Genomic DNA, 25,525 nt, shown 5'->3' with positions numbered 1-25,525 from the left:
TTCGAAGTATCTTCTTCTTACACAGTCAGTGGTTGTAATACGTGGTATTTGATGTGGTAAAAGTCCTTATACTCTTATAATATCTATCTTTGTAGACGTAATTGCTGCCGCTCCTTTCTGCTTTTAAACTAGATAGTGCATGTGTTTAAGCCATTCCTTCCTTCGTTTTAAACTTTTTTCCTGCTTGGTAGTTTACGTTTCACTTGCCTTGTCCCTTCTTCGCTTCTTTAAGGGAAACGGAAACGGAAACTGGAAACGGAAATGGAGATAGGGTTGGGTTCAGGGCCCTTTTAAGATTTTCAGGGATGCCAGGGCGTATTAATATAACCCTAATAGGGCATCTTTTACAAGGGTTTGTTTAAATTTTGATAGCGCCGGTTTTTCGATTAATAACAATGTATTGTAAGTAAATTTTACTATATAAAAAAATATATATATAAACAAAAAAAATACTTCAGATGAAAGGTGGGATATAGTCTATCATGCATGTATCATGCTTTCCCCCTACCCACTCTCACTCTCTTTATAATGCTCCTCAGCCATTAATTCCCATTCTCTCAAAGTTTTCCTACCGACTGTATTCTCTTTTAATACATCTTGCTCTTCTTCAGGTTCATCAGAATATGGATCTAGAAATTGGAAACATAGATCACCACTTCCGACATTGTCAATGCCTGGTTTATTCTGCAAAAGTTCAAGTTGTCTATGCATCTCTATAGCTAAGCTACGTAGAACAGGTTCTGTGCTCTGGGAGATAAACCAGGATGTCAAATCTGCCAACAAAATCTTCGAATATACATAATAAACATCATGGAATCGGAATACTTCATTGATATCTAATAAAGCTCGTATTACTGTACGCTTACCTGCACGCAGCAAATAATAAACCTGTTTCCACACTTTCAAAGATAATTCATAGTGACGATGTAAGGGATAACACATAGCCCTACGTATACCTGTTACAACAGCACCTTTAATTTGCGTAGCATCCTTCGATGCATCTTCTTCCAAAATCAGTTGTTGGTCTAGAAAACTTATTTGAGGTATCAGTTTCCCCATAGTCCATGCACTCTCGGTATTATGTTGGCCTTCATTTTCAAGTTGTTCGAAGACGTATCCGAACAAGACGTTCAATAGCGTGATATATGCTCTTTTAGTTTCTGAACCATCTATAAGATATTCCCTCTGGGGAATGTTATTTTGCATTTGCTCTTGTTCTTCCGTAGTGAATTCCACTGGCATGATTCCATCCTTGTTATCTGTGTGCTTGTACCATTTCAAATACAATTTCACTAATGGTGGTGTATATTCCAATAAAGCTTTGATACCATTCATTACCAAATCTTCCCCACTACCATATTTATTTATCATATAATCGGAAACATAGTATTCGGGATCAAACTTTGAATCTTCCTTTAACAACCTCTCTTTAACTCGATCATTGGCATTCGTGTGTTCAGGATCATCTAATTCATTAATATCATTCCCATTCGATATAGAAACTGAAATCATAGAATCGTACATATTGTTAAACCCATATTTGACCCCTAACAATCCGTCACTAGTAGGATCTGTAACCTTCTGTTCAATTTCCCAATTGAATTGTTCCCCTTGCGCATTAATGTCACTAATAGATTCTCGCAAAATCGATGTCTTCTTATCCGATCCTCCCACTTCTTGGATCAAAGGCTTCTTCTGAATGACCTTCTCTTGATCATCCGCTTCAATCAAATCACCTTGTCTAGCTAACAATTTCGTAGGGAAATCCAAATCTTCGAAAAATGTCCCCTTTTCTAACTTGGGTGCCTTAACAAAGATAGATTCTTCTTTAGATTTAAACTCAGCATTTGATCGTTCATCATCGACTAGTTTCTCTGGAAATCTTAATCTAAGATAATATGGTGATAGATGGAAAATGAACAAGTTCTCATCTATGATTAATTCTAATCCGCTTGCGTTGAAACGAATGTTGGAAATATGGATGGTAATGTATAGAAACTCATCATCTTGTGTGACTTCAAATTTTGGAGTCAACATTGTACAAGGTTCTTCGGTTTATGTCTTGTATATTCCAGAATATTAACGCTTGAAACATCGGATTCATCCCTTAGTGAAATATTTTGTAAGCTGTCCAAATCTGATACGTAGAGCTGAGCTCATCGCTTATTTTCTTTTTCAACTTTAACATTTTGAAAAAAAAAATTTTCAAAGGGAATTTCCCATTAATAATAAAATTAATGGAACATTTCAAGGAAGTATCATTATAAAAATAAAGTAATATTTTGTGAAAGAGAACAAATACTCTATTATTATTTTTTTGGGCTAGTAAACGGTTTCAAGTGTTGACATTTCCAAAACAAAAGAGTATTATTAAGTACTACCGAGATATGTCTGAACAATCACAAGAACAAGCACAACCAGCTAAGGTTCCTAGAAGAAGGTTTGTTGGATCTAAGAAATCTGACGGTAAGGGTGTAACCACTAAGAAACAAGATGGAACGGAAGTTGTTCATAAACCAAGAACTTCCAGGATAAATATTGGGAAATCTATCACTCATATCCCAGATGACATTCTAGATGATAAAGAATTGAATGAAGCTATTAAGTTATTACCTGAGAACTATAATTTCGAAATACATAAAACAATTTGGAATATTAGAAAGCATAAGGCCAAGCGTGTCGCGTTACAAATGCCTGAAGGGTTATTGATTTTTTCATTGATCATCAGTGATATTTTAGAACAATTTTGCGATGGTGTTGAAACCGTTGTTATGGGTGATGTATCATACGGGGCCTGTTGTATCGACGATTTCACCGCTAGAGCTCTCGATTGTGATTTTATCGTACATTATGCCCATTCATGTCTAGTGCCTATTGATATCACCACAATCAAAGTCTTATACGTGTTCGTCACGATTAATATCGATGAAACTCATGTCATCAAGACTTTACAAAAGAATTTCCCTAAAGGGTCCAGATTGGCAACGTTCGGTACTATTCAATTCAACCCATGTGTTCATAGTATTAAAGATAAATTGCTGAACGATGATAATCATATGTTATATATCATACCTCCTCAAATTAAACCTTTATCCAGAGGTGAAGTTTTAGGTTGTACGTCAGAAAGGTTGAACAAAGACCAAATTGACGCAATGGTCTTCATCGGTGATGGGAGGTTCCATTTAGAGTCTGCTATGATACATAATCCAGAGATACCTGCATATAGGTATGATCCTTATAATAGGAAATTCACTTTAGAAGGTTACGATCAAAAGCAATTAGTTAGTGTGCGATCTGACGCCATTGAAACGGCACGTCGTGGGAAGACGTTTGGTCTCATTCTGGGTGCATTAGGTAGACAAGGTAATAGAGGTACTGTTGAAAGAATGGAAAGAAACTTGAAAGCTGCAGGTAAAACTGTTATCAAGATCATATTGAGTGAGATCTTTCCTCAGAAACTAGCCATGTTTGACGAGATTGACGCGTTCGTTCAAGTTGCGTGCCCAAGATTGTCAATCGATTGGGGGTATGCATTCAATAAACCATTATTAACGCCTTACGAGGCAAGTGTACTTTTGGAAAAAGATGTCATGTTTAGCGAAACTTATTACCCAATGGATTATTATGAAACGAATGGGTATGGGCGTGGTCAAATTCCAGAACACGCATATGGATTTACAGATTAATTTTACTCTTTGTTATTCACGCTTTTGTTTTTGAGTATATTATAGTCCTATCAATACGATAAACTCAACGTTATCGTTACTATTTATTTAGAATTTTACAAGCATAGTCTTTATTTTCTTCGTTACCCAGTGTATAGAATACCCTATTTATTTATTATATATTTAATTCAAGGAACTTCTTCTATTTCTGCTAAACGTGTTGTCAGCTAACCTTCACAAAACTGGCTCTTCAATTCAAACAAATTATCTTGTTAGATATCTTCAATGCTCAGAATCCCTGAGCATTATGTTCTTACGGAGTACCAAGTTATGTCTTAGAAGTAGGGAAACCAAAAGAGAAATGTTAACTAAAGACGGTTGTCTTTACTTATCGTCGTGGAAGGAAATACAAAACTATTACATTTCATAAAAATACTTTATTTGTCGTTTATAAGTTCAATTTAATTGCTGTCGGGGTTTAGCATCTAGGGAGGATTGTTTGCGTTGCCATTGAATTTAACTGGCAAGGCAGCCTCACCTCTGGAACGCGGTCTCTCATTGTTTCTTATATTTGGAGTGGGAATCTGGGAAGCTGGCATATAGACAACCGGATAAGCAAGATTCCCTTGAATATAGACAGGAGCATGCATCTGTGGTATTATCGATTGCTGTATATTTTCTCCATTGTTGGGATTTTGCGAATAATTTTGAAATCCGTTTGCAGAAACGGCTCGACGAACATTCGTACTGGACGGCACAATCTCAGTATCTATAAGACAACCATAAGGAAGGCGATTTGAAACAATAGGTACCTCCATATTATTTATAAATGACGGAAGTGCTTGATGGTTAACAGGGAAGGGTACCATTATATTTGAAATTGAACGTCTTTCGTAGTTTTGCACTGGATACATATTATGTGATACACTCTCTTTCTTTGAATTAAGAACATATTTCAGAGGTGGTAGTCGGTTCGAAAAATCAGTATCGTTTATCCCCCTTTGGCGTTGACTTGTGCTATTATTAATTTCAACATATTGCTGGATGGGCTGAAATGCTTCTGTTGAAAACATTTGCCGACTATTAATGTCTATGAACTTCATTTGACTATTGTTGTCTATGAATTTCATTTGACTATTATTATTTGATGAATTAAATGATATCAAAGAGTTATCTATACAGAACAATTTATTATCAGTATTATGCATATTTCTTTGGTGTCCCGTATGATTATTTATGCTCGAAGCAACTGGTCTATTTACAAAGGTAACGGGACTTTGAATTCGATTTGTCGTCAAGTTAATCGGTCTATGATATTCATTATAGCAATTTTCACAATCTTCAGGGAATTTGGGTCCAAATATAGGCACCAACAAGTATCTTATTGGGAAACAAAACCAATTACACAACATTCGAGCAATTTGCATCGGTAGCCATGTCCCCTGAATTTTAATGTAACCTCCACGCACTCGTTTCGTGAAATCATCCAAAGTTACATCTTTAACATCTTCCCATTTGTTACCTAATTCACTTACTAGATGGTTTTTGAAGCTTTGAAGAATTGAATTTCTCAAATCCAGTGGAACTTTGTTCCATTGAAAATCCTTATATTTTGAATAGTCTAAAGTTTTGATAAACCCGGAATCATCATAGTTATAGTTCGTGTTGGTTACACTTCTAGAATTCTGAGGGCTTATTGCTACTTTTCTTCTCTTAACACCACTGAGCATCCCCTCTCCTATATGAGTTTTATGTTTCCCATATTCTATCGTAGAATTTGACGTAACATATTCAAGTTCAAGTTTAAAAGTATCATGGATAAGTCGGTTTACTTGGTTATCATTATATTGTGGAAACCCCATTTTACCAGCTATCACATCCTGATATGTCTTCCAAATTCCTGTGAAGAAAACATAACCTGAACGGTATTCCCAGAGTATGCATTGCGCACTATTCCTATTAAGGTCCCTATCATTGGATACATTCGAAGGTTTATATGTTTTTCTTTCAGTCGGACCATTAAAAATAGGAGTGCTGGGAGTACTCTCGTCATTGCAAGATTTCAACTTGGGAACTTCATATTCAAAGCATTTCAGTATTTCTATTTTTTTATCTGTCGACGTTTTTCTTTTTGATTTAGGTATTACATTTGGTTTAACAGTCAGTCCAGTGTTACTCGATTTATAAAGCTGTTCTTTTACATCCAAATCCAATGATTGATTCCCATTCCAAATTTGGTTGAAATAGAGTTTTTGAAATTCATCTAATGGATTATCAGTAAATCGGATGGAAGCAATATTTATTTGATTAACAGGATATTGAATCTCTGGTATTTGTTGGTTCCCATTTAAGTTTGACATTTTATGTTTTTTCCTTTTCATGACTAAGGTAAAAGGACCGTCGCTTGAAAGATTCTCTTATTATGATCTTCCTGCTTCCTTCCAAAATTATATGCAATTATGGTCCTGACGATTCACGAAAAGGTATCTTAATATTAAATGGTTCAGACGCTAGTGGTCTTTCTTATTCCTTTCAATATTGGTGTAATAATTTATTACAATTCAATTTGAATTATCTTATGCTTTATTCTTTGCTGTGTGTAACGCAATTTGAAAACAAACAAACAAACAAATACGCTGTCTTGAAATAATTAACTATTCTCGAAGAAATATACCGATTGTTACCAATATGTATTATGTCAAGTTTCGACTTACAAATTATTTTGGTTGTATAATGGTTACAATAAATCAAGATGTTTACATTATGAAAGAAAAAAAAATCGAACACAAGGCATCAGTAAAAAATAAGGCTATAGGCCGTAAGCATTCACGCAGGTGCATTTACGTATCTACTTTTGTTGTTTTTGTCAGATCTGCTGCATAGTATAATGGCATTGGGACCGTTGTATGTTACACACATGCCAGTAACGTCCCAAATTTTTGGAACTAGGGACGGATCATTTGTTTACTGCGTCTCATGGCATGAAGTTGCTGCGGTGTCAGACAAAGGCACCCAGTCACTTTAACCGTTTTCAGATTTGAAGTGTTATGAATCCCTTATCCCATGGGGGGTTCCTAGCTCACTTAAACTGTCCTAGTTCATTCCAAAATGAAACAAAAGACTGTTTCATGCATAATGTGTGATAGCAACCTTATTCTACTTGATATGGTTATTAATACCGAAGTTATTACTACGGACATTTGTTCCCTTTTAGAATGCCATTCTTCCATTCACTACTTTGTGCGATTAGTGATGGCTATTTCTCAATATATGGTGCCAACGTTACTTAATAGTATAACGATTGCCTGTATTTAAAAATGATTAGTCAAGAATTATTCACCTTTGCCCAATACGTAGACATCAATATGTGTTGTAAAAAGGTAAGCAGCAACATCTGCACAATATAAAGTTCGACGAATATTATTTCTTCTCTGCCACTTCTAATCTTAACACCATAATCTACTGTTATTTCAATTATTTTTCTGCTTTCAGTGCAGCGTTTAAGGTATAGCCTCTATTTAACGAAATACCATGCTACGTAGAATCAGTGAAAGGCCAAGAACGGAAAATTCGATCAAACAAGTTGCTGGTATTTTTTGCGAGTCAGCGAGGCATTCCTTAAACTGCCTTTTTTTAATATAAGATTACCAAAAGAGGAAACGTCTTATTGCTGAATACATAGGCTTTACTTGTACTATACAAATCATTTATATAGACTAAATAAATAATTAATTTTTTATATGGCCGATAAAATTATTTTCATGTTTCGTGAAGAATGTTAGACATAAAACCCTACGTGTGAAAAATGGATCATTTTAAAAGAAATCTTTATATGGTAGTTTTTCTTTTCTCCTATCAAGGTCTGCCAGGGACCATCGTCGAATCGAGGGTTTTACTACTCCACATATGTAACAAAATAGTGTTCGGAAAATGAGAATGACATTAAGAGATTTTTTGCTAAAAATAGGCACAGAAAACTTCTGGTGCATTTACTTGGTAATAGCAGGAGAGGGGAAAACTTACAGAGCCTAATGAACGCCACAAAAATATATTTAGTTTTTTTAGTAGTTATTCTGTCTTAGATGAGGTCTTGGTTGAGATAAGCTATCACTATTTCCAGTGGGATTAGAATTAAAAGTGGATAATAACTCAGTATCATGATGTTGAAACAATACGTTCCTACGAAACTTTAAAAACTTTATTTCCCCCTTAGTTAAAAGTTTCCACGGAAAACGATACTATAGTTGCTTATGTTACATATCGTCTTGTCAAGTTCCCAGAGGAAATATGCAAGGGCTCCATATGCATAGAATGTAGGGGACTTAAAATTAATCACTTCACACATTTTCCAGAGAGCTAAAGTAACACCATCTCCAATATTTCCTTGAATATATATAATCTACATATTTAAACTGCAGGCTGAAATTATCTTTGATTTCCATACGGGAAATTCTTAGGGGCATAGGATTACTTGGATAAATAGTTAGGTTTCAGTTAGAAGTAGACTTTATTTTTGAGCTTACTATCTCGGAGTATCCAAACCTACTCTATTTGCCGTTCTTTTGATTTTTTCAGCTTGAGTTAGGTTGGAATCAGCAAAATACAATTCCACTAATTGCTGATATTCTCTTTGATTTTTCAAGAAATCAATGGTATCTTTAAAATGTTGCAAATCTCTCGTATTATTGCCTCTCTTATGTTCCATTGAAAGAACATTTTTAAAGATTGATTTAATCGGTTCGGAATCATTTAAGAACAAGAGACTTTTATCAGTTCGAGGATTTTCCGATTTTAAAGATTTGATCCTGTTCTCTATTTTATTCAGATCATGATATGCTTTAACCGTCAAGTCATTTTTCCTATCAACGAACGAATTTTGTTTTGATTGGAATTCTAGATTGCGTAAAATTTGGGATTTTTTATACAGCAATAATGAAACATGCCTTTTGTTATCCTCTAATGTTTGTTTTATTCTTGCACTTCTTTCATTCCTAACCAATTCCTTTATCAAACTTTTATAGATACCGAATATGTGTCTATTGACAGACCCTACCATTGCTTGATTATGTGCCATTGATTCTTAGATGAGATTCCTTGATTTTCCTCTATAGGTTTCTACTGGGTAGTATAGTTGAATTTCCCATATTGGTTATCTCTAATGAATCGTATGATACTGTTGAATATTTTAGGAATTGTTTGTTTTGACCCTTAAAAGGGGGGTAATTAAGATTTGTATAGAAGCCCTAAACATACGTAGAGCTTCAATTTATCCGATATAAATCACAGTTTTCATATTATTTTCCCCAATGAAAGAAGGTAGAAAAAAGGTCCATTTCCTAAAAGAATTTGTGAATTAATAGACATTTTCTTTTGAATTATTAATTGTAGACTTTCAATTTCGTAACTCTCAAAAAGAAACAATATTCTTGAAAATTGGTTTAGGTTTTGATATGAAAGGAGACAGTCCCCAATTAGTGCATTAAAGGCAAAATCAAATTTTGACAAGTTCGGAACCGTTGAACTTTCTCTTGGTCCCAACCTTGATATATGTTCCCCTTTAAGCAAGGGTTTAACTGATAGTAAAATATAATTAAGATGTAATTGTGTCATTTCCCATTACATACAGGCCTGGGACGGATTAGGATTAATGGATTGAAAAAGCAAGGATTGGGCGTCGAAAATTTTGAAAGAAAGTAGGGTAGAAATCAAATTTTATGGATTGAGAACAGGGTTGGTTTATCCTGGCCATGGATTGGGGCATGGATTGAAAAAAAAATTGAAAAATAGTAGTCGTATAGTATGATTTTTATAGTTTTTCTTATTTTATTATATAATAAAAAAATGGATTGGGTTAGGATAGACTTTGGATTAGGATAGGATTAGGACTGGATTGAAGATTTTTACCGAGGATTGAAAAAAGGTAGGGTAGGCCAAAAATTGCTTAGGATAGACCAAAAATCCTATCCGTCCCAGGCCTGATTATATAGTTATCCAGCTGGGATTTAAATCCAACAGATTTTATCGCAACGATTTTTTCAACCCTATAGGGCCCAAAGGGTTGAGGCCTGTAGAAATGGCATGTAGGATAGTTTTTCTATAAAATTTAAAATTTCAGCAGCTGCGTACCGAAAAGAAAAAATTGTTCTCCACGGCGAAGTTATCAACGGACAATGCCGCGGAGAATTTCCAATGTAGTTTCAGATACGTAACTATGTTAAGGTTTAATTTACCCCTCTAAAAATTAAACTTACGGTATTCGTCTTCAAAAAACAGCATAAAGAATGACGTATATATGCAACCTTTTAACTTTAATGAATCATGTACAAAACGTTAAAAGGACTTGAGACAACCCCTATGCTTCCAAATCATTTTTCCATCACGTGAAATATAATAAAAAATTAGATCACGTGGGTGGAACCTTTACGGGGACTATTTTACTATGCGAGAATCCGGACGAATCAAGTTCAATTCATTTTCCGAAGTCACGGACTTGTTGCGAGTTCCATGCCGCGCTCTTCGAGTAACTTGTCCAATTAAAGTAAAATTGTGACACTCAATCAATCAATGATAGAGTGAAACATTTCACTCCGTAAGGCAATGTCTGCTATCTTATATAACTCTCAACTCTTAATTTACTATCGCAACATAAAAATGCATTATTGTCACTTTAGCAAATTAGGTATAAACATATTACAAGAGTGTAATATAGTATTCGCATCAGTCCCCCATATGAGTAAGGACTAGTATCACACTTACATCCCACGCACATCCCCTTGTAAAAACAAAAAAAACTGCATAATATATATTCTAAAACAATGTTCAAACATTCAGTCACAAAAAGATCATTAGTTACCTTAGCTAAGGAAACAATCATCCCCAAAAAATATGGAGGTCGTTTCACTGTAACGTTATTACCAGGAGATGGTGTTGGTAAAGAAATTACAGATTCAGTAGTGTCCATCTTCAAGTCCGAAAACGTGCCAATCGATTGGGAAACAGTTGATATTTCAGGATTAGACCATACTGAAGGTGTCAAAGCTGCTGTAGATTCATTGAAAAGGAACAAAATTGGGTTGAAGGGAATTTGGCATACTCCTGCTGACCAAGTGGGTCATGGGTCTTTGAATGTCGCATTTAGGAAACAATTGGATATTTATGCTAATGTGGCCATTTTCAAATCTATAGAAGGGGTTAAGACTAAGATTCCAAACGTAGATCTTGTTGTCATCAGAGAAAATACTGAAGGTGAATATTCTGGGTTGGAACATGAATCTGTCCCCGGTGTAGTGGAATCTTTGAAAATCATTACAAAGAGTAAGAGTGAAAGAATTGCTCGATTTGCATTTGATTTTGCCAAGAGAAATAATAGAAAATCTGTCACTGCTGTACATAAGGCTAATATTATGAAACTAAGTGATGGTTTATTTAGAAATACCGTTAGTAAAATTGGTGAAGAAGAATACCCAGAAATCCAAACTTCTTCCATCATCGTCGATAATGCATCCATGCAAGCTGTAGCTAAACCTCATCAATTTGATGTTATGGTGACACCTTCCATGTATGGAACTATAGTCGGAAATATTGGTGCTGCCTTAATTGGTGGTCCTGGTCTTGTTCCAGGGGTGAATTATGGTAGAGATTATGCTGTGTTTGAACCTGGTTCCAGACATGTTGGTTTAGATATTAAGGGTCAAAATGTTGCAAATCCCACTGCAATGTTATTATCTGCCACCTTGTTGTTAGATCATTTAGGTTTAGAAAAGTCTGCAAACAGAATCAAATCAGCTGTATATGACGTCATTGCGGAAGGTAAAGCTACGACGCAAGATATCGGTGGATCTGCATCAACTACAGAATTTACTCAAGCTGTCATTAACAAACTGGCAAGATTATAAAGAGTATAACATACAGCAGCAACCACCACATATTTAACAACCAAAAATAGAATTTTTCAGTAAAACGGTTGTCTTTTGATAATATTTTTCCAAAGACAAACAACCTAACTTAACGCAAAAAATGTTAGCAGTATGTATGATGACCAACTAATAATAACAATATAATATAATATATAATAATAGTAACATTTTTTTAATCAAATGCACATGCCATTTTACTCTAATCTCTGTGTGCGATACGTGGACCCCCCGGTCATCTATCCTGTAATTGTAAAGTACGCTTTTTGACGAATTTTTAATTAATTAATTTTCAGACAATTTTTGAAGGGCGCCCTCCCATTTTCAAAGAGGGTAAAATGCAAAGTAACATTAACTGTACCTTTTTTCGGTGGGAGAGTATAACATTATATATCTTGATAGAAGTCAAACATATGAAAAAATTGAAGGAAGACTAAAGAACCATCGTTGGCTATAATATATCCTATAAGATCGATAGATATCTAGGGACAAAAAAACCCTTCTGTGAATTTAAACCCCTCCCCCGAAAAATGAGCAGTTTAATTGAAGAACCAAATACAGACTTCCATTTAAAACTTAACCAACAATCATTCTACATCCCCTATGAGCTATTGCAGAAGAACATTAGACAAGTATATAAACTGGTTGAAAAGGAAACGAAAGCAATACAACGTTCATATGACTTATTGAATCGTCATTTTGAAAGGAACTCGATCGATGATGACAAGATCGCCCTTGGCGAAATAAGTGATCTTATTAAACGGATTGATAAATTTGAGAAACAGCTATCCATTAGAATTGATCATGATTTGGAATTGTTGGATAGAATTAAAGCTAGACTGGATTTTTTCCAAGATTTGGATGATATTAAGGCGTCCTCGAATAAAAATAGACTATTGCTGTGGTACCAGAAATATACTAATTTATTGATTGGTGATTATCTTTTAAGGAATAGTAGAATAAATACGACAGAGTTGGAATCCAAAGTACTACTTGGAGAAAATAGGAAAATTGGAAATGGAAAGGGAAATATTAATAAAACAGAAATGAATTCCGGAGACATTTTCCTGAAGCAGCAACATTTAGAACAGCTTTTAGATCACGATATATTAATAACAGCAAATAAGATATCGAACGCTCTAACCCAATCTCATGATTTAACTCCACTTTTGAAATGGATTAACGAAAATAAAATATATCTGAAGAAACGCAATTCAATATTAGAATTTGAAACAAGATTTCAAGAATATATTGAATTATTGAAACAAGGTTGGTATCAACGTTCCATTTCGTGTTATCAGACTTATTTATTACCATTCATGAAAAATAACTTTAATGATTTAAAACTTGCAGCAGGCCTGATTTTATTTATTCAATATTCAAACAATGGTAGAGAAGATACGGCAACATTATATGAAATCGACGACAATAGTAAAATGAACAAACCAAGTCAAAACCTGATACATTCCATCTATGAAAATATATTCAATAAACGAATACTTACTACAAATGTCAATACAGATTTAATAAAAAATAACAGTATGCACTTTTGTTATGGCACATGCGACACAGATAGATACCAAAAGCTGTTGAGTGTAAGTAGATGGGATACCTTGAAGAAAATATTTTTAGATGAATATTATACAATGTATGGTATATCCAAAAATGATCCTTTATTAATTTACCTATCCTTAGGAATTTCTACTTTGAAGACAAAGGGTTGCTTGCATGAATCAATTGCTCCAGATTTGGAAAATGGCGAGTTACGTACATATTTAAGTGAAAAAGTTATTACAAATCATTGTCCAGTTTGTTCTGAAAGTTTTGCAAAGATATCGAAGAATTTACCATATGCCCATCATACTAAATCAAGGTTGTTTGAGAATCCTGTGATGCTTCCAAATGGTAACGTGTATGATGCCCAACGCTTAAAAGATTTGGCAAAAACTTTGAAGAAGAAAGAACTCTGTATTTTGGAGAAGGAACAAATCATTGACCCAATTGACGGCAAGAGATACTCTGAAACAGATTTTGTGAAAATGTATCCTACGTGAAATTCACTCATCCTTGTCATCGATTGGCATGTCCAGTATATCGAATTTTCCCTTCTATCTAACGTTAGAAAAGCTGAAATGGAACTTCTTGTATAATGTACATAATAATATAATGTTACAAATATATTAATTTTTCAGTTAGCACATATAACACCCTAATCCAGAACTCTGTAGTGGACTTTTTATGCAGCTAAAAAAGGAAAGTACAGTTGCACATGACTATTTAACGCTCATCTTCATCACTGTCATCATCGTCAATGTTTCTATTCCTTTTAGATTTGCTATGTTTGGCCTTTTCGAATTTCTTGAATATGAAAATTCTTGCATTTCTTTCTTCTGCAGGTTTAGTTGTGGTTTGTTCACTATTAGTTCTTCTATGGTGATATCCAGGAAAGTTTTCCCATTGGAATTTATTCGAACGTTCAACATGTAGCGCATTCTTCTTCGCCAACATTTTAATTTGCCATGAATCATAAGGTTCTCCATCAAACACAGACAAGATTATTTTGCCATACCCTTCTGAACTGATACCTTCAGAGTCTTGATTCTTTTCCGTAGAGTAACCAAGGGTGTAACCAGATGTAGCACTCTTAAGTGGCTTATTGATCAAGCTGAATAATTGTTTACTACTATCGAAGTATCCAAACACTAGTTCTTGGTGATCTTTGATATTCCTATCTTGGTCCTTAATACCTTTACCAGTATGTGGAAAATTGAACATGATATTATTTAAATATTTGGATTTCCAAGCCGGACCAACAATTTTAGACCATGGAGTTTTCTTTGATAATTTTAAAGATTTTATTAATTTAGTTCCATCAACTTTGAAAAGTATCTTGACTCCTTCATTAATTAAAAATTTATAATTTTCTTCGAAAGTATTTGGATATTTCAGTCTCAATTCAGTAGGAGATGCATCGAAACTTGTAGCAATTAAGTTTCCAGGTAATATATAATCTTGCTCTATTATCGATTTAGCAAATGAAAAATCACCTTCACCAATTAATAATAAGGTTTCATTTCGTTCGAAGGGAATAAATGTAGGCAAATCAGCTTTTTGCGCTTCTTGATTTTGGACTATTTTCTTTGGAGGTTGAGACTTCTTCTTTATTTCCGCCTGCTCTTTCTTTTTCTGTTTCAGTCTTAATTTTTCTTGAGACTGTTGCCTTAATAATGCAGCTTTCAAGCCTTTTGAGTTCACTTTACCTTTCAATTTTCTAGCCATTTCAACAGATTAGCTTCGGGGTGTCTGGTACTGATTTTCGTCTTGGAACTAATTCAACTTACAATAGTATAAATCTTGCGATGAGCTTAATCTGAATTTATTATCGGAATTTTTTTTCACTTCAAAAATTCCCAGAAAAAAGCCACGCATAAAAAAAATTATTTCGTAAAGAAACAAAGTAATTATAAAAAATATATTATTGTCCTACTCTTAAAGTAACTAACTGTTACATTCACTTTACAATGGAAAATAATTGGGCAAGATATAACAGTAATTATTTCTGTATTATTGTTATGTTTGTTGTCACGTTCTAGGCTATTTGGCCTTTTCCGTGGCGCGTTTCTCGAAGGTGACCAACGAAGTGAACGAGTGAAAATTTTCCATGGCATCGCTTTCTGAATGGGTTCGATGAGTTTCAGCGAATACCATATATATATATAGAGACATTGAAATGGAAAATTTGAATCTGAAGTTATCTTGATGCTCATTTATAGAAGAGAAGAAAAGAAAATATACAACTAGATCCCTAGGAACCTAGATCATAGAAAGAAGAGAATATTATATCCCATCACATAATATCTCATCACATAACATTACATCACATAACATCGCATCAGATCCTCACCGAAAGGATCATCACATCACCGAAAGGAACATACTCATCGATAGACATACTCATCGATAAACATACTACTCATACTACTCACCGATAGACAGTAATACACATCCATAGGATTGATAATTATCTGCTATTCTCGAGCTTAGTGTACGTATATTTTAAGAGCTACAAGATATAAGTTTTGATACTGGTAATAATTATCTGCCGGTATAGATCTAACTATTGAGCTTATATTGGATACAGAGATAATAGAATAGTAGATATTGCATTCGTTATCTTCTAATTTCTACAAAAGTAGAAATATCAAAGATAAGACACACCAGATTCCTAACTCATTATCAAGGTAATCAAGATAATAAGGACACAACTTCACCCAAACTGGTCATAACAGACGTAAAAGATTTCATATCATAGACGTCTATAATTTTTTTATAAAGGATCAAGGTGCAGGGTAAGTTGAGTTATACTCGGCTGTTAAATAAGAGTGCGGTTTATATATTATCGTGAGGTAATATATCACAAAATGGTGACATTTGTAAAAAAAGTTCATCTTGAAATAGTAAAAATAAATGGTCTCTAGCGGGATCGAACCGCTGATCCCCGCGTTATTAGCACGGTGCCTTAACCAACTGGGCCAAGAGACCATATGTTACATTTTTGAAACGGATATCCGATTATTATAACGAAGTATCCGAATCACGTCCAAGTGTCACAAAGAAGTATGTTTATTCTTTTATTGTCTGAGTAATTACTGTCACGAAATTATGAGTCGTTAGTTATCAGTCAAGTTGAGTTAAGAATTATTATGAAGTTGTGAGGTTCGAAGTAATGACTGGAACTACGTTAGGCACCTACATGTTTGTAGATATATAACGTTTATTGAACTATAATTGAATATCTTTTGTTGAATGAAGTTGAATGCCATGCAAGTGTTATCTTACTATTATTAAGATTGTTTTTGATTGCAGCCACGTCTACGGTTTCGACCGTGCATGCGTACAAGAGTTATGTATTGGGTCGGTTAACTTGTATGGTTTTGCTGAATATTTACTCAGGCGTTCTGGATTGGTCTCTCCTAACCAAACCTACAAGTTTTTAGATTATCCTGCGGAGCACCTAGTTGAAAGGACTTTGAGAGCGGTGTTAATGATTATGAGTTCTTGTTTTATGCATGCATGACTTAATGAGATATTATATGAACTTCTAGAATTTATTTGACTTACTAAGTTATTACTTTATTATCATTATCATAAGCCATAATTATGTTGAGAAACTAATTAGGAGCAAATGGAAGTAAAATCCTACTAACTTTATTGTATCTCTTGTATTTCTATCCTAATCCTATTTCCATTCTATTACTATCCCATTCTTTTTCCCATTCCTATCCTATTCCTATTTTATTAACACAGTGCGTCACAATGAAACAGAATGATTTAAGATTAAAGGAGCACGTCTATTATACAATATGATCCCTAAAGTACCAAGTGTTCCCGAACGAAACAAGATTAAATAAGTTCATTGATTATCTAATCTAACTATTACAGGTAAGTGATTAGATAAAGTTGAAGAAAAAGTATTTTTCAAAGATATAGAAGGGCTAATAGTCGAACTGGAATTAGAAGCATTTTAGTTAGTTATTTATATCTCTTTATTAGTTATTATTTATACTATATAAAGAGAGCAATCCAAATGATCTATTCGCAAATCTTATATTCTACGCCCTGCCTTTACAAAGTTTAGATTTTGGTCTATTATCCAACCCATATTTTACAGTCTTCTATATTCACAGGCTTTTGGCGTATCGCCAGTCTATTATACTCTATTTTTCTGGAAAATTACTGCCAGTTTTAAGCAGAACTTAATAACGCGAAATCTCTGCTGAAACTTCGGCCACTTCTTCGAAGTTTCAAATGTCAACAAAAATGAAGTTACATTTTGAGCTGCATTGAGCTTCTTTAGTGAGATCCAAAAGTACACGATTGTTTAAACCAATTCTTTTGCTTGAAAGGTGTCCCAAAAATTTAACTGAGTACTTAGTTTTATGCACAATTCTGTCTCGAAGAGTCGTTGTATTCCCTCTAAATGAACCAACCGAACATACCTTTATATCCCAATGGCACACTTTTGACAGTAGGAACGCATAGAGCCTTAATCAAGAAGTATTTGACTAGTGGTGGCTTTGCTCAAATATATGCAGTTGAGATAACACCTGTTGATACTTATAGTAAATCCAACGTGGCTTGTTTGAAAAGAGTTATTGTTCCAACTAAATCAGGTTTAAATACATTAAGGGCAGAAGTGGATGCTATGAAACTTTTGAAAAATAATAGACATGTCGTTTCTTATATTGACTCTAATGCAGTTAAATCGGCGTTTAACAATGGTTCTTACGAAGTACTTCTATTGATGGAATATTGCGAAGGCGGTGGATTAATCGATTTTATGAACTCGAGGCTACAAAATAGACTGAGTGAAGCTGAGATACTAAACATTCTTTCTCAAACAGCTCAAGGGGTAGCTAATATGCATGCCTTACAACCGGTTCTTCTTCATCGAGATATAAAAATTGAGAATGTGTTGAGATCTGGGAATGGCGAATTCAAATTATGCGATTTCGGTTCTGTCTGTGGATATATTAGACCACCAAGAAACCAACAAGAGTTGTCATATGTCCAACATGATATCTTGAAGAACACCACTGCACAATATAGGTGTCCAGAAATGCTAGATTTATATAGAGGTTTACCTATTGATGAAAAATCCGATATCTGGGCACTTGGTGTATTTCTTTACAAATTATGTTATTATACAACACCATTTGAGAAAACTGGAGAAAATGCTATCCTACATTCAAAATTCCAATATCCTGCTTTTCCAATATATAGCGATAGGTTGAAGAATTTGATCCGAGTTATGCTTTCAGAGAACCCAACCAAAAGACCGAATATATGTGAATTATTGGAAGAGATATCGAGCATTCAAGGTGTTCCTTGTCCAATCCAAAATTTCTATTTAATAAGAGCACAGCAATTAGCTAACCAAATTCAATTACAAAGACAAACTACAGTGCCAAAGATCGCAACAGCACAACCAATACAACAACTGAACGCTCGAACTCAAACAATGCCAATAATAAATACCAAGGCGAATACATCACTTGTGACGCCCATAACAGTTCCTGTTTTAAGTGAGAATACAAGACTTCCCGCTTTAGAGTTAGATATAAAAGTTCCTCAATTCTCACCTTCATTAGATAAGGATATGTATATGAAATTGCATCCCTTCCAAAAATCTGGAACTTTATTAACCCCATCGAAAACAGCATCCGTTAGCCCGATCCGACGTTATATATCTAGATCCCCATCAAGAGACAATACCAATTACGATATTCAAAGAAGACGTACTAGCCAATATGATCATGATCAAAACCAATCGAACTATATGGGAAGGAGTTTATCAAGAACATCATCTATAAAATCCACTTCTGCACTTTCATTTGAAGGAAATCTTCAAGGGAATAATACAGGTGATAGTTTTGCTCAGAAATTTACCAATAAGATCAAAAGGGTTGTTACAGGAGAATCACGGAATGCATCTCCAATCAGATCACGGCAAGATACAGGTGGTAGTGTCAGGTCTGCTTTTGGTGCTATCAGGGGTGCATTTACTGGCAGCATGAGAGCTCCTTCCCTAGATAATAACACCAACAATAGTATGCATAATAATAGTAATAACAATACTTCAAGAAATTCTAGTTATGGTAGACATAACATAATCACAAATCCAATTAAAGAAGAAGACTCGAGAAATATGACGAAGGCGAAGCTTGCGAAAAGACATACTATGCCTCCTGGAATGTTGTATGATTTGGAAAACTTAGAGATAGAAAATGAAGGCTACCACGCAAGTGAATATTACAGATCTCATTCACCTACTAAGCCATTTGTAACTAAAACTACTCGAGATAACATTCAACAGAGGGTTCAAAATCTACTTAGCGAATCCGAACAGCCAATGGAAAGGAATAATATAGACACGCATCATACTAATGCAGTAAGTCACTCCATGATACCGAGAAATTTAAATAGTAGAGAAAAAGATAGTCTGAGATATTCTAGTGTTGTTATCAATCCGTTAGAGGATATCGGTTCTTCACCAAAGAAAGCTCCACCATTACCTTTCAAACCACATCATTTGAGGCCTAAACCACCTCCAAAACCAACATATCTTTCTAAAATGTTTTCGAAAGAAAGGATTAGTAGTACTGCTACTGAACAACTAGTTACCTTGGATGTCGATACTTTAGAGAGAGATTTTAGGAAACGATTCCCTAGCACATTAGAAAATAGATAGCACTGAGGCAGCGCTGCCCTTAGACATTTGTTTTGCATAAAAATGCATCATTCTTGCCTTATGGTATGCGATGTCATGAACAATATATATCTTATAAACCAATTAACTACAAAATACTTCATTATCAACCTAAAATTACAGTAATGTCGTTATCATTAAATTATGTAGCGTGAGTTTTTAATATACAAAAAATTCTATGTCATTCTTTTCTATTATAATCTTGCTAAGACATCTTCAGTAACTTCTTGAGTGGTAGATTTACCGCCTAAATCTGGAGTCTTAACTTTATTCTCTTTTAGGTTAGCCTCGACAGCTCTATGAATATCTTGGGCCGCTTCATTGTGTCCTAAGAATTCCAACATTAGAGCGGTAGATCTTATAGTAGCAATTGGATTAGAAATACCCTTACCGGCAATGTCTGGTGCAGAACCATGACACGGTTCACCGATAACAATTTCTGGACCAACGTTTGCACTTGGAACGACACCTAAAGAACCGACCAAAGCGGCGGCACCGTCTGAAAGAATATCACCGTATAAGTTTGGAGCAACGACGACATCAAAACATTGAGGTTCTCTAAACATTCTGTAGACCATGGAATCAACAATTTGTTCATTGTAATTGATTTGACCATATTTATCTTTATTTGATTCATAAACATCCTTACAAATTTCTCTGAAAAGACCATCACTTTGAGATAAAACATTGGATTTATGTGTAACGGTCAATGTAGCCTTACCATTAGTCTTTAATCTTTGTAACGCGATATCTAGAGCAATTGTGGCAATCCTTCTTGTAGCAATTTCAGATATTCTCTTAGTTGCTTCAGCGACTCTTGTTCCAGTAGCCCTATCTATGTATGTTCTTTCTAATTTTATGTTAATAAATCTTCTAGTGTTTTCCCTTACGATAACCATATCAACAGGCTTATCAGTAGTACCTTCTACCGATTTAACAGGACGAACATTGGCATATAACCCCATTTCCTTTCTTAGTGCGACAATTGGTGAGGAGTAACCTTCCACTTTAGTAGTTGGAGATTGAACAGCACCGAAAAGAGCACCTTGACATTGATTTTTCAAAACTTGAATAGTTTCATCAGGTAATGCCTTTCCGGTATCTAAGAAGGTTTGGAAACCAGCCTGTAAATCGATGAAATCGAAGTTCAAACCATGTTTGGAGTTCAAGTTTTGTAGGACCTGTTTACCAGCTGGGATGACTTCTTTACCGATACCGTCACCTGGTATCAAACCAATCGTTAGGTTTTTACGAATGGCGTTTGTGGCGTAACCACGACATGTGGCAAGTCTTGAGGCAGTAGTTCTTAGCATGATGTCAATGAATGCTTTTTTTTTTATGTCTAACAACTATCAAAGGAGAGGTTTGTCTTTATTAATTAATGCTTCTTTTTCATTCTGGAAATACAAGACATGGAAAGAACATTAGTACAATCTTTAATTGATCCTCTTGAGAAATTGCATGCTATTTATATATGTTTTTTCATTTACGAGAATAGTTTAAGATTATTACGATGGAAATAATAGACAGCCTGTGGCAGAAATAATGTTGCATAACAGTTTAGAAGACTCAGTCATTTTACATATCCTATTCAAGTGACAAATTTCCAATGGAATTTGCAACGTAACTATTAATTAGTGAGTCTTGTTATTTTTTCCTAAAAATTGAGCTGGAAAAAAACTGTTAGCTTTATGCCGCCTCGAACATCTATCTACAGTAAATTCCTTGGTTGGACGCCAACAGCTCGGGAATCAAGGTGCTGTTCGATTCTCTCCTTGGTGATAAATATAAACAATAGGAATAGCTCTTGTAACGGGAATAGTATCGTATTTGGAGGTATATATATATATATTTACAGATTTATGGCTACTTGCTCTGATATTCCATCTAAATATCTAGAATTTCAGGTTCTCCTTCCGTAAAGTCCTCTTCTAGATCTTGTTCCTCAGGTGCAGCCCAAGAATCAGATGGGTTAGAGCTTCTAACTTCCATTAGTTGTGTCTCTTGAATAGCCTTCTTTTTCCACTGTTCGATCACCTTTTGTTCTTTCTCTATACCATGTTCAAAAGAGGTTTGTCTGAATATAGAACCAAACATCTCAGCTTCTTCTTGCGCAACTTGTTGTGATATATCTTGTTGTATTCTCAATCGATAAAATTCAAAACGTGCCTTATTATAAGCTTGTAACATGTTTATCCCAGGCTCATTTTTCAACAGATATAATGTCCTTTGAACGACACTTTCACCGTCTAGTTGTTTCTCCCATTGTTGGATATGACTCCAATCAAAATTTTCTTCCAAAGAGTTTTCTATCAAGATCTTAGGTCTTGATAATTCCCATGGATGTTGCTCAAAAAAGAGACTTCTCAAACGATCTTCTAGATATATTAATTTTGGAGGTTTATATAGATTATTTGCAGAATCCTTTCTGTCCATTTGATTCATCCTTGTCTTGTACAGTCCTTTATTATTAACCCTTATACGGTCATCCTTGAAAAAAGTCTTGTTTCTTCCCGTGGTGGGATTCGTTATCTTGGGTTCCCTAGTAAACTTCTTCGTGGGAGGAATAGAAGCAACAACATCATACCAAGCTGGTGTGTTTTGCAATAGTCCCGAACTTAAGTATGCTGAGGTCCTCTCTACTAGATTGACCGCATTCGTTTGGATTTTCATCTTTCTATTCCTGACTCAATTGAGGGATTTTGCTTTTCGAAGCTGCCAAAAGTGTAAACGATCTGGATGACTAGTCGTTATATGATTCTTCGACTTTCGTCACTTCCATATCAGCCAACTAGTAACTAACAAAGCTTCCTTTATTTCCAGATCCTAAATGGTGTACGGAGGAACACTTCTATTTTTGCCCGAGATTCCCAAAGGGCGACAAACACATAAAATAAATTATAAGACTACGTAGATGATGTTACTCTAATAATATGTCAAACGACAGCGGAGAAAATCAGTATTTTTAATTAAACTCTTCATTAAGTACTACTTTAAAAGGTTATACTAAAAATGTGCTTTTGAACTTCTGGTTTGATGCTATTAAGTTTTTTCTTTCAATTATACTTTTTTTTCTATAAGTTTATACTAACGGTATTAAAGTCAAAAGTCTGACAATTAACTTATTTGAATTCATAAACTTCGTTTTGTGCATGACATAAAATACCGGCTCTTTTAGTCCCCACAATTCTTTCCAAAGAAAGACCATCTAGTTTACAATACACAGTTCTGACTGTCGATATATTCAAATCGGTATTTCCTAAAAAGGCATTCTTACCAATAAATCTAACAACTTCATTATAGAACTCTGGATTTGTTGGAGGTTTGTAAAATACCACACTTTTAACACCTTTAATTTCATAACGTCTATAATGATGTAACCTTTCCGTATATAATAAAACTTTGACTCTTCCTTGTTGTAATAAAGATCTATTAGAATTCAACTCTCTTTGTTCTGAATATTCATTTATATCACCAAACAAGATACGTGTTTTTTCCTTCAAGTAATTTCTAATCCTAACATAGTCAGTATAATCGGGAATATATATCAAAATACCATCATCATAACTTGTAGATTTAACAATACTCGGAATAATAACACTAGTAAAGTGTTTAAATCGATAATCAGGCTCGTCAACAATAGAACCACCCATAATATCAAACCGTTGGAAAATTTGTTTTATCTTAAGACCTAACTTCCCAATACTTGAAACTTCAGGTGCAACAATTTTATGATTCTTCCATCTTCCTTCCCAATTACGACATCTATTATTAATGATTGCATTGGCCGCAGGGGAAACATATTTGGTGAATACCATTGTTTGCCTAAACAATTTAGCTTGATCATTAATATACCACATCCTTATTCTACTAAAATCAGCATCGTGCTGTTCAGTTGGTATTTTATTGAGATGGTCAAATATAGTAAAAATATGGGCCAGATTTTGATATTCAAGTGAATGTAGTTGATCAACAATCAATAATTCAATAGAAGATAGGAAATCATCTTGTCTTTTCTTTTTATCTGTATTCTCGACTATCATTTGCATACCTAATGGAGAACATACAATAATATCAGACTGATAAAAATTACTATAAAGCTTTATGGCCTTTCTTGTGAATTTCAAACCTAAGACGAAAAAATCGTTGGTATTACCCTTGAAAATTTGTTGGAAAGATTTAGGTTTAGAAGAAGGTGGTAGAGAATCATCTTTGAATTGATCGTAAAATTTACCCTTTTTATCAACTTGGTCTAATCCTGATTTCTTGATTATTTTGTCAGTCACTTCATATGCAGTATCTCTTGTTGGTACGACAATTAAAACTTTTGGTCTTGTAAAACCTTGGTCCAAATATTCAGTATCTGTATTATCTTGGAGACGTTGATTATTTTTCAAGATTCTATCTCTGGTTTTGTAAACATGATTAAGAGCGTGCAATGCATACAAGTCTCGATATTCATCCTCATCTTTCCCATACGAGTCATACTCATACAGAATATCTTTATATTGGAACATGGGATCTAGCAATTCTTTCTGCAATGGCGTTAATGGGTCTACTTTTGGGTTTAATAGATTGTTCTGGATTTTTAATCTTTGTTTTATGAAATAAGAAAATATGGATTGGCCATGCTTCGAAGAACTTAAACGATTTGTCTCAAGTTCTTCTCCAAAAATTGTCGGTTTCGAGGATATAACGGAATGCGAATCGTCTATGACTATCTTTGTAGCTTTGTATTTAATTTCCCTTGATTCGAAAGCCGCATGCAGTTTGTCAACAAATTGTTCAGTTGGTTTATTAAAATGTGATTCAAATGGATCTTGTTCATCATCACTTTCAACATCATTGCTGTCATTTAATTGATCATCATCACTTTGCTCATCGTCGCGATCCAGAAGGCCATTTTCTATTTGTTCAGTCTCATCTTCTTCAATTATGCTATCTTCAGTTTCGCGATCTCCAGTGTTATTCAGATTAGAATCAGAGACTTGTTCCTTCAGAAGTTTTTCCTTAGGCTGTCTTTTATGTTTTGGTTCAGGATGTTCAGTTTCCAAGATTGTCAACAATGCTCCATAGACCTTGCCCTTTCTTTCGTCCTCATCTACTTCTTCCTGTTCAGATTGATCGTCCTCTTCATCTTCTTCGCCTTCTTCTGATTCTTCTTGCAGTAACTCTTCAGTATCATTATGTTCAGTTACGTTGCTATCATATCTAGATTTCTTGGCTGCACTTCTTCTTATAGTTCTCAATTCTTGTCTACCTCTCTTCCTATGATGGTCATTACTGTTGTTAGATTTATATGACTTTTTTTGGTTCCTTTCAGTTGAATCTTTGGCAGCCATTGTAACCTCACAATTGCTACTCTAAATGATACTTTCTGGCTTCAAATTTGCAGACTCAATCACCAATATATATATATATGATGAAGCAAGCTCTTGTAATCTCATCTCACAGCTTCCATCAAATACTTCTTCTGATCAGGTTTAGCTCATCGCTAAAAATTTTCAAATCGCTCTATACGGCACAATAACGAAAGACAATATTTGAGGTTATAGAAAGAGACATATACCGCGAACTAATATGTATGTACGTAGGAGTCAGACAGACGCAATATTGATATTGATGGATGGATGACTTGTTGCCAAGACCAGAGTAAGCCCTAGATTATTTATTGATAA

The 25,525-nt window shown here is 34.5% G+C and overlaps 11 protein-coding genes and 1 non-coding gene across 12 annotated transcripts; 4 read left to right on the top strand and 8 right to left on the bottom strand.

Moving 5' to 3' along the window:
* Window positions 1-504: 504 nt before the first annotated feature.
* SHQ1 (Hsp90 cochaperone SHQ1) lies at window positions 505-2,037 on the bottom strand (the record flags this gene model as incomplete). The annotated part of the gene is made up of 1 exon (XM_003668592.1): window positions 505-2,037. The coding sequence occupies one exon, from the start codon at window positions 2,035-2,037 to the stop codon at window positions 505-507; it is 1,533 nt and encodes a 510-aa protein (XP_003668640.1).
* A 350-nt stretch (window positions 2,038-2,387) lies between these two features.
* DPH1 (2-(3-amino-3-carboxypropyl)histidine synthase) lies at window positions 2,388-3,686 on the top strand (the record flags this gene model as incomplete). Its single annotated transcript, XM_003668591.1, has 1 exon — window positions 2,388-3,686. One exon carries the CDS (start codon window positions 2,388-2,390, stop codon window positions 3,684-3,686), a length of 1,299 nt encoding a protein of 432 aa, XP_003668639.1.
* A 464-nt stretch (window positions 3,687-4,150) lies between these two features.
* XBP1 (Xbp1p) lies at window positions 4,151-6,046 on the bottom strand (the record flags this gene model as incomplete). The annotated part of the gene is made up of 1 exon (XM_003668590.1): window positions 4,151-6,046. The coding sequence occupies one exon, from the start codon at window positions 6,044-6,046 to the stop codon at window positions 4,151-4,153; it is 1,896 nt and encodes a 631-aa protein (XP_003668638.1).
* A 2,141-nt stretch (window positions 6,047-8,187) lies between these two features.
* Window positions 8,188-8,739, bottom strand: FMC1 (Fmc1p; the record flags this gene model as incomplete). Its single annotated transcript, XM_003668589.1, has 1 exon — window positions 8,188-8,739. The coding sequence occupies one exon, from the start codon at window positions 8,737-8,739 to the stop codon at window positions 8,188-8,190; it is 552 nt and encodes a 183-aa protein (XP_003668637.1).
* A 1,741-nt stretch (window positions 8,740-10,480) lies between these two features.
* IDH1 (isocitrate dehydrogenase (NAD(+)) IDH1) lies at window positions 10,481-11,560 on the top strand (the record flags this gene model as incomplete). Its single annotated transcript, XM_003668588.1, has 1 exon — window positions 10,481-11,560. One exon carries the CDS (start codon window positions 10,481-10,483, stop codon window positions 11,558-11,560), a length of 1,080 nt encoding a protein of 359 aa, XP_003668636.1.
* A 548-nt stretch (window positions 11,561-12,108) lies between these two features.
* FYV10 (glucose-induced degradation complex subunit FYV10) lies at window positions 12,109-13,632 on the top strand (the record flags this gene model as incomplete). The annotated part of the gene is made up of 1 exon (XM_003668587.1): window positions 12,109-13,632. One exon carries the CDS (start codon window positions 12,109-12,111, stop codon window positions 13,630-13,632), a length of 1,524 nt encoding a protein of 507 aa, XP_003668635.1.
* Window positions 13,633-13,855: 223 nt separating this feature from the next.
* On the bottom strand, window positions 13,856-14,857 carry BMT5 (25S rRNA (uracil2634-N3)-methyltransferase; the record flags this gene model as incomplete). The annotated part of the gene is made up of 1 exon (XM_003668586.1): window positions 13,856-14,857. One exon carries the CDS (start codon window positions 14,855-14,857, stop codon window positions 13,856-13,858), a length of 1,002 nt encoding a protein of 333 aa, XP_003668634.1.
* Window positions 14,858-16,046: 1,189 nt separating this feature from the next.
* Window positions 16,047-16,120, bottom strand: NDAI0Btrna14I. Its single transcript has one exon. It is a non-coding gene; the product is annotated as a tRNA-Ile (tRNA).
* A 1,438-nt stretch (window positions 16,121-17,558) lies between these two features.
* PRK1 (serine/threonine protein kinase PRK1) lies at window positions 17,559-19,829 on the top strand (the record flags this gene model as incomplete). Its single annotated transcript, XM_003668585.1, has 1 exon — window positions 17,559-19,829. The coding sequence occupies one exon, from the start codon at window positions 17,559-17,561 to the stop codon at window positions 19,827-19,829; it is 2,271 nt and encodes a 756-aa protein (XP_003668633.1).
* A 212-nt stretch (window positions 19,830-20,041) lies between these two features.
* On the bottom strand, window positions 20,042-21,160 carry LYS12 (homoisocitrate dehydrogenase; the record flags this gene model as incomplete). The annotated part of the gene is made up of 1 exon (XM_003668584.1): window positions 20,042-21,160. One exon carries the CDS (start codon window positions 21,158-21,160, stop codon window positions 20,042-20,044), a length of 1,119 nt encoding a protein of 372 aa, XP_003668632.1.
* Window positions 21,161-21,734: 574 nt separating this feature from the next.
* RSM25 (mitochondrial 37S ribosomal protein mS23) lies at window positions 21,735-22,520 on the bottom strand (the record flags this gene model as incomplete). Its single annotated transcript, XM_003668583.1, has 1 exon — window positions 21,735-22,520. One exon carries the CDS (start codon window positions 22,518-22,520, stop codon window positions 21,735-21,737), a length of 786 nt encoding a protein of 261 aa, XP_003668631.1.
* A 449-nt stretch (window positions 22,521-22,969) lies between these two features.
* Window positions 22,970-25,189, bottom strand: UTP25 (rRNA-binding ribosome biosynthesis protein UTP25; the record flags this gene model as incomplete). The annotated part of the gene is made up of 1 exon (XM_003668582.1): window positions 22,970-25,189. The coding sequence occupies one exon, from the start codon at window positions 25,187-25,189 to the stop codon at window positions 22,970-22,972; it is 2,220 nt and encodes a 739-aa protein (XP_003668630.1).
* Window positions 25,190-25,525: the final 336 nt, after the last annotated feature.

Source organism: Naumovozyma dairenensis, chromosome 2 (assembly GCF_000227115.2).
Source record: "Naumovozyma dairenensis CBS 421 chromosome 2, complete genome".
NCBI lineage: Eukaryota > Fungi > Ascomycota > Saccharomycetes > Saccharomycetales > Saccharomycetaceae > Naumovozyma > Naumovozyma dairenensis.
Note: the sequence above shows the minus strand (reverse complement) of the source record. Positions and strands in the feature narration are given on the sequence as shown.